At 51.7% G+C, this 11376-nt stretch overlaps 1 protein-coding gene across 1 annotated transcript; it reads left to right on the forward strand.

Moving 5' to 3' along the window:
- The first annotated feature begins 259 nt into the window (after nucleotides 1–259).
- Nucleotides 260–8655, forward strand: BSG (basigin (Ok blood group)). Its single transcript, XM_009704925.1, has 8 exons — nucleotides 260–284; nucleotides 791–1138; nucleotides 2734–2890; nucleotides 4641–4729; nucleotides 5223–5362; nucleotides 5571–5844; nucleotides 8245–8269; nucleotides 8598–8655. Exons 1-8 carry the CDS (start codon nucleotides 260–262, stop codon nucleotides 8653–8655), a joined length of 1116 nt encoding a protein of 371 aa, XP_009703227.1.
- Nucleotides 8656–11376: the final 2721 nt, after the last annotated feature.

The following is an 11376-nucleotide window of genomic DNA, read 5'->3' on the forward strand; positions in this document are numbered from 1 at the left end:
TACAGCCGTGACCCGTGTCCTCTGGTTGCTGCAGGGCAACGGGGGGTGCCCAGCACCCAGCCAGCTCTGAGCTGCGGCCGACTGACCTCGGGTGTGCGCGGCGAGGCGTGGACGCGTTCCTCTTTGGGGTGAGGGGGGAGTCACGGGGCACTCTTCCCCTTACAGGTCCCCGAAAGCCGACGGAGCGGGGCTGGGTCCGTGGTGCTGCACACCCGTCTGGGGTCGTGCTGCCTCGCCGCTGCCGGCCTTCCGTCGTGACATGGCGGGGGGGGATGCTTTGGCAAGTCTGTGGAGCACCTTACCAGAGCACGAGGGATGCTAACTTTGCGTGGGGACCGTGGAGGCTGGATAGGCCCTTGCAACAATAAAAAAAAAACCCCATGTTGTCTTCATCCTGAACTAAAAGTGCTTGGGGACCGGTTGAGTGTCCGGGGAAGCGTCGCAGGCTCTTGGTCTGCCCCAGTGAGCATCAGGCTGTAATGCCGTCCCTCGCAGGAGGCTGGTGATGCCACGACTGCTGTGGGTTTCTTATCTGGATAGTGGCGAATACTTCCCGCTGGTTTTGCGGCGGAGTCGCAGGAGGTATTGTTGGCTGGAGGCGAAACGGTGAAAAGCAACAGCCCTGTCTGAGCTGGGCAGAGTTCAGAGAGCGTGGAGGGGAGGGAGAGAAGAGCACGCTGATCGGAAGGTTTTGTGTGGAGTCTTCTCAATGGCTGAATGTTTTTTGCTTGTAGAGGGTGAATTCTTGCTTTGCACTAACACTTTGCACTAATACCTCTTCAACTCATAGCTGGTTTTATAAAGTCACCACTGTCTCAAAAGAGACTGACTCAGGACAGCGTCGAGTTGTACTGCGAGGCGATTGGCAATCCTATCCCTGAGATCCAGTGGTGGTTTGAGGGAAACGAGCCAAATGAGACCTATGCTCAGCTCTGGGATGGTGCACGGCAGGACCGTGTCAAAATCAACGCCACCTACAACCTGCACTCTACCAGTACCATCTACATCGCAAACCTCACAAGCGACGACTCGGGCATGTATGAGTGCCGGGCTAGCAACGACCCTGACCGCAACCACTTGTCGAAGAGCCCCAAAGTCAAGTGGATCCGTTCCCAGGCGAACGTTTTTGTCATTGAACGTGAGTGGCCACACCGAGGCCTTGGCACTTGCTCGGACACCGGTGTCTTGAGTCTCCTGCCATGTTCACCCCTGCACCTGTGTCCTGTGGCTCCTGAAAGCTCCCCTCACCCTCCCACCCCAGCTGTAGAACCGAGAGACTCCCACCCTCTGTCATCTCCCTCACCGCCTGTGACTTGACTCAAAATGGCCCTGCTCAAAAAGGGTTGTGGCTTCCCAACCAAAACGCCCTTCGGCAATCCCGCGCCTTTTCTGGAGCCAAAGACCTGGAACCTACCGCTTATTCCCGAGTGCCTCTGAGTCCCGGTGCTAGCTTGCAGAATTGAGAGTCTTGATTCTGTGGTAGACTCTGCCCTAACCCCCACTGACAAACCAGCCCTTCCCTACAGCTCGTACAGCTTCTGCTCCTGTGAACAGTCTTGCTTTAACCTTGCTTTCTTGCTAGTGATGCAAGCTGTGGGGAGCAAAACCTGCCTTGAGTTTCCTGAGATGCAACCGTTTTTGAAATGGCCGTGTCTGTGTGCGACACTGAATGTGATGTCGGTGCTTGTTCTGTGGAAGTGACCAGATCCCCAGATCCCCCTGCTGACGGAGCTGGCCGTCGAACCCTGGAGCTGACAGGCGGCTGCTTTGAGTAATAGAAACCTGGGCCAGTGTGAGGGGAATTTAACCTCCTGCCAAGGTCTTGCCAGGAATCCTGAAGTTAGCAGAGCAGCGTAGCGCTCTTTTTGGCATAGATGTGCTAGGGAATACGGGACTCCAGCGGAACCTTCTTCCAGTGGGATTTGGGTAGGAGGAAAAGCAAAATGGCTGTCAGCCCTGTGCAAAATCGTTCCTTCCAAGAGACTGAGCTTGGGAGGAAGGGCAGGAACCACAGTGCTACCAGGGCTGCGTAATGGTGCTGCTGATGGCGGCCGTTTTCTGGGAATGCCTCCTACCAGTAGGAATGCCTGTGCCCTCTTATGTTGTGTAATTTACTGATGCTTGGCACCTGGAGGCCCAGGACCTTTTGGAGTCATGGTTCTGTGTGTTCTCCCTGGAGTAAATCTGACTAAACCTTTTGGACCGCATCAGATGATGCGCGTATTGCTTGCATACAGTCTTGTTTGCTGCCCCTCGCCACAGAGGGTCTTGACTGCCATCAGTTGTGTTACCTGAAGGTGCCCAAATCTGCTCAGGTTCTGGAAGGTGTTGACGCAGTGAATGCTATAGTGGCTCATAAGAGAGCCATGCTCTGCCCTTCACATATGACCTTTTCCATTGCTTATTGAGCACTTAGCTCTGCTGGAGCTGCACCCATTGTAGGGACAGCAGGAGGCTCAAAATTATCCAGTACACATGGCAGCGGTCCTGCTCATGGTGGGAGCAGCTGCAGGGTCAGCACTGGTTATTGCTAGGTGCAGTCAGGCCCTAGTCGCCTGGTTTGAGTCTCTCCTTTGCTGGAATCATTAGTTCTGCTAGGAAACTGTCTGCAAAGGTAAGTGAAAGCTATGATAGGGACGAGGAGCTGTGGGTTTTGCATTAAAGGTTCTTGGGCAGGCACGTGACCTCTGGTATACCATGTGTTAACTTCAATCAAATTATTTATGAATGCAGGTCCGCAAGTCAAAACTGATGTAACTGACGCTTCTGGCAAGCTGCACCTCACCTGTAACATGTCTACGCCTTACGCTGACATCAAGGGTCACGAATGGATGCATGGAGGCAAGATACTTCAAACGGATGCAGAGTCAAGTGCTTTCACCAGTTACATGTGAGTGCCAGGGGCAAGGTCAGATAAGAATCTGAACACAGGGGACAGGTTTTTTTACCAGAGGCAGTTGATATTTCCCGTCAGCTGAACCCAAAGCTAAGTGCTTGCAGTCTTGCTGAAAATGTAGGGTTTAAACTCTAGAACATAAGATGAGCTAAACAGAGTTTTGGTAAGGCCCAACATTTTCTCCTTATGAGGAGGAGGGGGCAAAAAAAGAGGAGGAAGGGAAAGTTGTATGCCACAAATATCCTCTTACTAAGAGAAGTTCTGCTGCTTCATGTTTTTGTGCAGGTGTTCAGCTGGACTCTGTTGGTTTGTCAGGTGCAGCGTGGCCGGGGCTGCTGCCTGGCCTGTGTCTGCACTGACATCAGCGTGCTGGGACTGTTCTCCCAGAGCTTTGAGGGGCCCCTGCTCCCTAGAGGCCATGTGTGGAACGAGAGACTCCAGCGTATGTTGTCTCTGCCTTTGGGTTTTATGTACCTTTCCAAAGTCCAACTGTTCTTAGAGAACTGCCTGCAAGTTACGGTTGATGCTCGAACTGTTTGCAGGGTGTAGCTGAGCAGAAGCGGGAATACCAGGCTTATTGTAACAGTGCAGTGAGCTTTCCTTTTTGATTACAGTCAGGCCTGGCTGGCACTGACCCAGCAGCTGTAGAGGCATCATGTCCTTTTGTATGGCAGTGCCGACGTGCCTGTCTCCCCATAGCAACAGGGAGCTGAACAAGGATTAAAGTATTTATAACCCAGCCTCCCTCGCGTGACCTCAATTCCTAAGCTGAGTGGTTTTTGGAAGTGGGAAGCGCCATGCACAGCAGAACTAACAAACAGCCTGTTGTCCCAGTGCAGCCGCAGGACTGAAACTTTGCCTGCCCCTTCCCTCGAGTGGGTATTACTAAGCTGCAGAACGAGATGTTTGTTGCAGTGCAGCATAATCCACTAAATCTCATTGCAGCAGCTTTACAAAAAGGAAAATGGGAGAGTTCTCCCTGTGCTTGGATCAATCCAGAGTAACCCAACCTGGGTGTTTCTTTGCCGCTGCTTTGCCACGTGTTTCAGTAGGCTTTCCTGCATGGGAAGAACAGCCTTCCTCTGAAGCTGTTGTTCTAAGCTCCTTGCCTGTCTCCTTTAGAAGTGAACTGCAGGGCTGATGTCTTACAGGAGGTATGTGGCCGTGTCCTGGGTTGTGCTAACTAGAGGTCTCTCTTGCTGCAGTTCAGATTCTGTTGGCTTTGCTCAGTAGGGTGTGATTTATTTTCTTTAATGAGCCTGGAGTCTGTATGGAAGAGGGAAGAGCATGGAGTTGGCCACTTCTGAAGTGTACCTATGGCACTGCACATGGTGGTGGTGTGATGTTGTCCTGGTGCTCCTGGTTTTCTTCATCTGTATTGGCTAACAATCTAGGTCTTAAATTTTTCCCCTTTGTAGAGGTCCTGATGGCAAGAGTACTTTGGGTTAGGGAGTGAAAGCTGCTGGTTTTCAGGATTCAGGACACAAGATTAGGAGGTCACAGTGATCACTCACTTGACAGGCCCGTGTCAGACTTGTGGTATGTGAAATCCTCTTCTGCCATTCTGGGTTGCTGTAGGTACATGGTGCAGTGTAAATACTGGCACTGGAATGGGAGAAATGGCAGATGGAGGAGATTACTGATGCTTATGGATGTCTGTTTCCATGGGTCTGGAGTTTGGTGTCTATATGTGGATCAGTCAGTTGTGCTGAATGCTTACCTGACATCCTGGGTTTTTTGGTAGAATCGAGGGGAAGATGGAAGAGCACTCCGGCATCTATGAATGTGTCTACAAAACAGACCCAGTGATAAAAGCACAAGTGAATATTTCAGGTAAGTTCATATGCTTGCTTCTGGGTCTGAGGGGAGTGGGGAAACTCTGAACTGAACACTTCGCTTTGGTATCTTTTCAGCTTCTTTTTCAAGCTGCTTCTGGCCCTTATTAAGGCTGCAAGACCCTACACACATACTACCAGACTTGTTCTGTGAGGCAGCTCCATTTTATCAGGCAGCTAAAGTGTCTGTAAGGTCAGCTCTTAGACCTTGCATTAAATCAGCCTTCTGTGGGCATGTTCCCACAAGAATAATGGGAGAGGGATGATACCTGGATGACAGATATATCTGAGCCTTTCTCGAAGCAGCTTGATGTGCTTTCCTCTGAAAATGCCAAACAATGGGCAGGTGAGGGGAATAGACCCACTGTGTGTTTCTTACCCATAAAGCTTGACTTCAGTTTAACTTTTGTTCTGGCTAGAGGGACTGCAGGGTGTACAAATCTTCTGTTTTCTGTAATGAGGTGTCTGAATTTCTTTTTCTCTTGCCGTAGTTCCACCCCAAGTGATGGCATACAAGAAGTCTGAGCATGGGAATGAGGGGGACACAGGCGTGCTGACCTGCAAGAATCCCTCTTTCCCCCCTGTCAGCTCTTGGATCTGGTACAAAAATGGTCAAGAGGTGCGTGCTGTGGTTTGCTCTTTCTCCCCTTCTGCCTATCCTACTTCTCAGCAAAGAGGTGGAGGACCTCATCCCATCAGAATTAACTATTTCAAAGTAGCCTACTCAGTGCCGTGGCCAGGAGGATTTCTGTAGTGGTAGGACCATGCGTGGTAAGTGAGTGGCTCCCCTCATGTCAGCATTGCCCTGAGAACTGTCTCTCTTTTTCTCCTTCCTCCAGCCCATCATCAATGGTTCTGGTCGATACATTATCAAGTCCAGTGGAAACAAGACCGAGTTACGCATTCTTAAACTGAATATTGAGGAGGATGCAGGTGACTACCACTGCAATGCCACCAACTCTTACGGCATGGGTGGTGCTACGGTAAACCTGCGTGTACGCAGCCGCCTGGCAGCACTCTGGCCCTTCCTGGGTATTGTGGCAGAAGTCCTCGTTCTTGTCACCATCATCTTCATCTATGAGAAGAGGAGGAAGCCAGATGAGGTTCTTGATGGTAAGAGGTGCCTGGGGTTAAATCTTTCTGGGGAGACCAAGGAACTTGTAGGGTGCAGGCAAAATGTTCTCGTAGAGAACTTGGGAGTTCCCTTTGTCAGATGGGCATTAATTTGAGGGCTGCTTCTCAGGGCACTTCTGGTAAAGACTAACGTAGTTTTACAAGGGTACTGTAGCCACGAAGCTGCTAGCAATTGCACTGTTTCTGACAGTCCTTCAGCAAGGTGTGCTTTGGATCTGGAGAGAGATAAGATTCAGTGCAGGTCAGCTTGACCCTTTGTCTCACCAATTCCTCTGCGCTTTACTCAAGTGCTTCACGTGAGTGTCTGCAGAAGTGGGTTTTCTTTGGCAGCTAACATTCTGGAGAAGCTGGTTACTGAATAAGTAGTAGAGCTTTTCTGGTGCTGTAAAATCGGGGGGCTGTGTCAGTAGCTCCGTAAGACCAGGGTTAGCTTAATGCAGGTTCAGTTCATGGATCTGTTCTGGGTCCTCAGATCCACGCATCCTGATTCTCAAAGCCTAGTGCTATCTTTAATCTGTTCTGGAAATACCGGCTCCTCCCTTTCCTTATCAGTAAGAATCTGCATTGTGTTAGACCAGCCGCCCCTCCCTTATCTGATCCAGTTAACAATGAAGTGTAAATGCCTGGTATCCTTCCTGCTTGCTGGGTCAGACCCGTTAGCCCTTTGCTAGGGAACAGCACATCAGGTGCAGCAGAGGGACTACAACTGAATATCCCTCCCCTGACTTTGGGGAATTTACTCGAGGCAGTTTTACAAGCAGATGCTTTGCCCTCTGACACCCTTGGCTGGAAGGCAGATGTCGTCTTAAGGATGTTGTAGCGGCACCTTCCAGCAAAAAACTATAGCCTGTGTGTGTTGAGTGATCTGGCTTCTGATGGTATCAGCCTGGTCCAGATCACGTCGAGTGCTGACCTGTCAGAGCTGTAGCAGACGCTTTGACAGGTGAGAACAGGGAGTGTATACTGAAGTGTCCTGGTGCTCCTTGGCCAGAGCTCTTAAGTTCAGGTTCCCAAATGCTTGTGGATGAGGATACAGCATCATACCTGTTTGACAAACATGCACAGCTCTACGCTTTCCTGGTTATCTCTCCCTCAAAGTCTTTGTAGCTTTGCCCCTCTTGAGAGGAGGTAACAGTAAGGCATTACTGAGCCAGCTCAGAGAAATGCTGTTCCTTACGTTATGTGGTTGTGAATTGGCTGCTCTGTGGTACCTGGGATGGAGAGTCTGGGTTATGTATGGTGCGATATCCTTGCTGGTGTTATCTTTCCACTCTTCCCTTCTCTGCTGCTGGGTGCCACCCGAAATGGTAAGTAGAAGGTAGTTCCAGCCATGTTTCTGCATCCGTCCTCTCACCAGCTGTATGCAGATCTTGGTGCCAAGGCAGTCTCAATGCTTAGAGCGTGGGTCTCACCGCTCGGTGCCATTTGAGGGGAGCCTGGACTGTGGAAGAGGTGAACAGGAGCCTTCTGTTGGAAGGTGGCAGATTGCAAGGAGCTGGTGAAAGGCCCCAGGGCTTGGCCCTTGTTGGCAGAGATGTTTTCTTAGCTGTGCTTCTCAGTGTAGCAAGAATGTGGTGTGCAGTGTTTATTTTGATTTCACAAAATGTGTGGGGAGGAAGAAGGGCATACTGTTGCTGATGCTTAAAGCCTTATTCCTGAAAGATCCAGTTTGGTTTCCCCTTTACTTGCTGTTGAAGTCTGTGCTCAGAGCCATCTGAATTAGTGGTGCTGTGGGGGTGAGAGCAGCAGGTAGATCAGTGGCAGCTGTGCTGTCTTGCTGGTGGATCTGTGGCTCTCTTTCCCAGTTTTAAGTCCTGGTGGTGGGAAGCCTGGCTGGTATGCTGAGGATACACAGGGTGCAGATGTTAAACAGATGTTACAGTCGGCAGTGCTGTTTCAGAGACTGCCCGGATGCTTCCGTGTGTCATTCTACCTCTGTGGCCTCCTGGGGTAGTCTGAGGTGTGCCTCAGGGTTCATGAGGTGTTGGACCTCACCTCTGCTGATGGCGGGGGCAGCCGTGGTGGCTTTGTTATCCTGTGAGCCAAGCCTACGCTGTGCCAGCAGAAGCAACTGCGTAACAGGAGCTTATGTCTTAGTTTGTGCCTTGTCTAAACTTAGACAAGAAGCAGCTTAAAACTCACTCGGGGGTGGTAGTCTTCTGGTAAGGAGTAGTCCCCTGCTCTGCCAGGCTGTAGCGAAACAGGAACCCTGTGGGTGAGATGACCTTTTGGGTTCAGCCCTGTGCAGGCAGTAGTATTCAGTGTATAACCTGTCTGGAATGCAGTCCCCAGAGTTTTAAGAGGTGGCAGAGATTACTACTTACATGCTTTTCCCTGATGGCATTTGTTCTTTCTTTCTGTGCTGTCCTGAATGTGAAGATGATGATGGAGGTTCTGCACCACTGTAAGTACCTCGCTTTTTCGTATTTAGGTAGATTTGTACTGGCAGATCACATCCATCCAGGGAATCTGCTTTGAATAGAAAAGCTAGCTGCTGTGGGAATAACACCAGCTTGCTGGGTGGGAGCCTTCCCCCTCAAGGTTCATTTAATGTGACCTGTGTATAAACCACGCATAACTGGGGGTGGCAGCAGTGTCTCAGACTGACGCTGTTCTGGTAGCTACTCTCATCTTGCCTTCTCTTAACCGTCTGTTTGGACCTGAATTACATTAGTGGGTAGGGAGGGCTTTATGCTCTTTTTCTCTTTCCTCACTGCCCCTTTTCTTTCCAGGAAAAGCAATGCCACAAACCACAAGGACAAGAATGTCCGCCAGAGAAATGCTAACTAAGAGCAGGGGCCAGGTAAGTGCCATTCCCGAGAGCAGAGTTGCAGCTGAGAACAGCTGCTGGCCAGCCTCTTCACCTCTCAGCGCAGGGCTCCTACGGCCCGAGGTGCCCGTCTCTAGCTGTAACCTGGCTGGAGCTCTTTGTCAGCTGCTATGGGGTCTGACCGGGCTGCAGTATTTGTATCTGCAAAGAGTCTCTGGAAGAAGCAGAAGCATCCATGCAGGCAGAGGCTCTTCTGGCCCAGCATTGCACTGCAGGGTCTGGGGAGGTGGCGAGGAACGTGTGTTGCCATGAGGTTCAGGCACAGGCCATTAGTGGCCTGGTAGGAACCTGCCAAAGCTGCTGGGGCTGCGTGTGGGGAGCAGCGGTGTGTCTGGCCTCTGCCCAGGCAGACAAGGGGAGAGGGAGAAGAAAGTGTTGGACGTTACTGTGGAGCTCTAAAGCATGGGAAAGCCAGGACTGCCTGGTAACTCCTGCCCTGGACTGAAGCAGGAGATTAGTCCTAGCCCACAGCTTTACTGAAGGGCGGCTTTTGTCCTATACTGCTCCATCAACCCCCTCTAGCACAGTGTAGCCTGACTGGTACAACTAGGTGATCTGACTCTTCTTTCTTTCCTGCCAGGTGACGTGTAGATGAACAACTCGTCTGGACAATTTTGTTTTCTTCTAATTTTTTTGGTAAAATAGTACCATGAAATATTCTAGTGCATCCTTGCGATTCAAGTTACTTCACTTTCTAAAGAAACTTAAGTTGTAGAATCTAAAATACACTTTTTTTTAAAAAAAAAAAAGAGTTGTGGGAGGGTTTTTCTACCTGTAAGTGTAAATCCTTGTTTCTGGTAGTCTAGGTCACTGGCTGTCTGTCCTAGGTTTCTTTGTGTTGGTACAGAGGGGATGAGTGGGAGTACAGCTTGTTTCTTCCTGACCTCTGGGAAGAACAGGGTCTGTTGGGTAGGGCCATTCTGAGATGCCCTCCCTGCCCCGGCTCAGCGTTTGAGGCCACTCAAGGAGCTGTGGGCAAGGCCTGAACATGCAGTGAAATGTGCGTGGTTCATTGCGTGCTGCTCCACTGGCTGTGGCTGGCATGGCCTGTGTTCCCAGCAGGTCTGTCCTGCCCCGTTTGCGTGGATCAAGGAGAAACCGCTTTGGTGACCGTCTGGAGATGACCCAATCTCACCAAAGGTTTGGGAAGGTAGTTCTGTGTCTTTGCCAGTGCTTCACCTGGAGCAAGGCTGCACCTTTCCCTGGCGTGGAAGCAGCGTGTATCCTGTAAGGCACTCGGGCAGGGCCACCAGGCACAGGGGAGCGAGCCAAGGGCTCGTTCCTTGGTGTGTGCCACACCACACCAACCCGCACGTGGTGCTGTACCGTGTCAGGCAGATTCCTGGTCAGCTCCTCCGGTGCTATTCTTGGTTACTCTTAGACAACCAGGAGGCAGTGTTGGAGCTGGACACTGGATAAATACGACTGCTGTTAACTTACTTCATGGTCTCAAGTTGCTGCACTGGGGGATGGGGCAGAGTGAAGAGGGGCTGTGGTGCTGGGGGGCAGTTTAACAGCGTGCGTTCTTGTGCTTGAGCCATTGTGATGTTTGCGTGACATAGGAGCTGGTGAGCAGACAAGTGCTCAGTGGAGTCTTAATACCTTTATTGCTGGGTAGCATTGAATTGTTCCATCTGTTAACACACTTCACAAATAAAGATGATTCCTCTCTTTTTTGTTTTTCTATCTTTGTTTGGACTCTGGTCTCTTCCCTACTGGCTGGACCCCTGGGTTGCCTGACCTGCTGACTCATTTCTGGCCCCTGGCTGTAGAACACGGTGTTGTGTCTCAGTTCGGTGCCAGCTCTGACTGCACTCTAATCACCAAGTATTTGCAGCTCAAGAGATGTTCAAGACTTTGTGAAGGGAGACGAGCAGCGCTCCCTGCTCTGCAGAGCCTGGAGGAGCACTGGTCGCTGGGGTGCACTTGCCTGTTTGGGGACAGGCATCACCTCGCCCTGCTGCGCAGTGCCTCAGCATCTTGTGGCTGTGGGGTCAAGGATCAGCCCAGCCTACAGGAGCCCTTGCAGGACGTGCTGCTTGTGTGTCTCATGCTTCTCTAAGTTATTTTTCTTTCTCCCTGCTCTTTCCTGTGGAGGAGAGCAAAGGTACAAGGCCTTTGCTGCCTTTGCGCAGAGCACGGTGCCTGGGGAGAGGATGGAGGATGTGGCGGGGGGTCCTTTTCCTGCTGCCAGCCCCGAGCTCAGAGGGTTTCTGCCAGCACTCTTGCTCTTGGAGCGAGGCAGTGGTGGCCGTGGGCTGGAGAGGAGCTGGCTCGAGGTGCCCCTGCCTGCCCTGGTCCCTGCAAGAGACGGAGCTGTGGCCTTGCCCTGTGGCCAAACGCTTCTCCCTGCCTGGGAAGGGGTCACTGGGAGCGTGGCTGTGGCTGGATAGGGGCTGGCTGAGTGGTGGCAGGCAGGTCTGGCAGCGGTGCTGGCAGCCCAGAGCCGTGGTGGCCGGGTCCCTCCCGATAGCATTTCTGCTGCTGTGGTCTGCTGTCGGCTGGGCCGGCCCCGGGGCTGACTGGGCAGCGTGGCTCTGCGGCACGTAAGCGGGTTACGCAAGCCTTTCACAGCCGGCCTCGTGCTTGCGGGTGCCGTCCTGGTGAAAAATCAATGCATGGCTTAATTTCCTTGATGAGGATTATGGGTCCTGCCTGACCCAGCTCTTGGCCACAGCACA

Source organism: Cariama cristata, unplaced genomic scaffold (assembly GCF_000690535.1).
Source record: "Cariama cristata isolate BGI_N322 unplaced genomic scaffold, ASM69053v1 scaffold25347, whole genome shotgun sequence".
Taxonomy (NCBI): domain Eukaryota; kingdom Metazoa; phylum Chordata; class Aves; order Cariamiformes; family Cariamidae; genus Cariama; species Cariama cristata.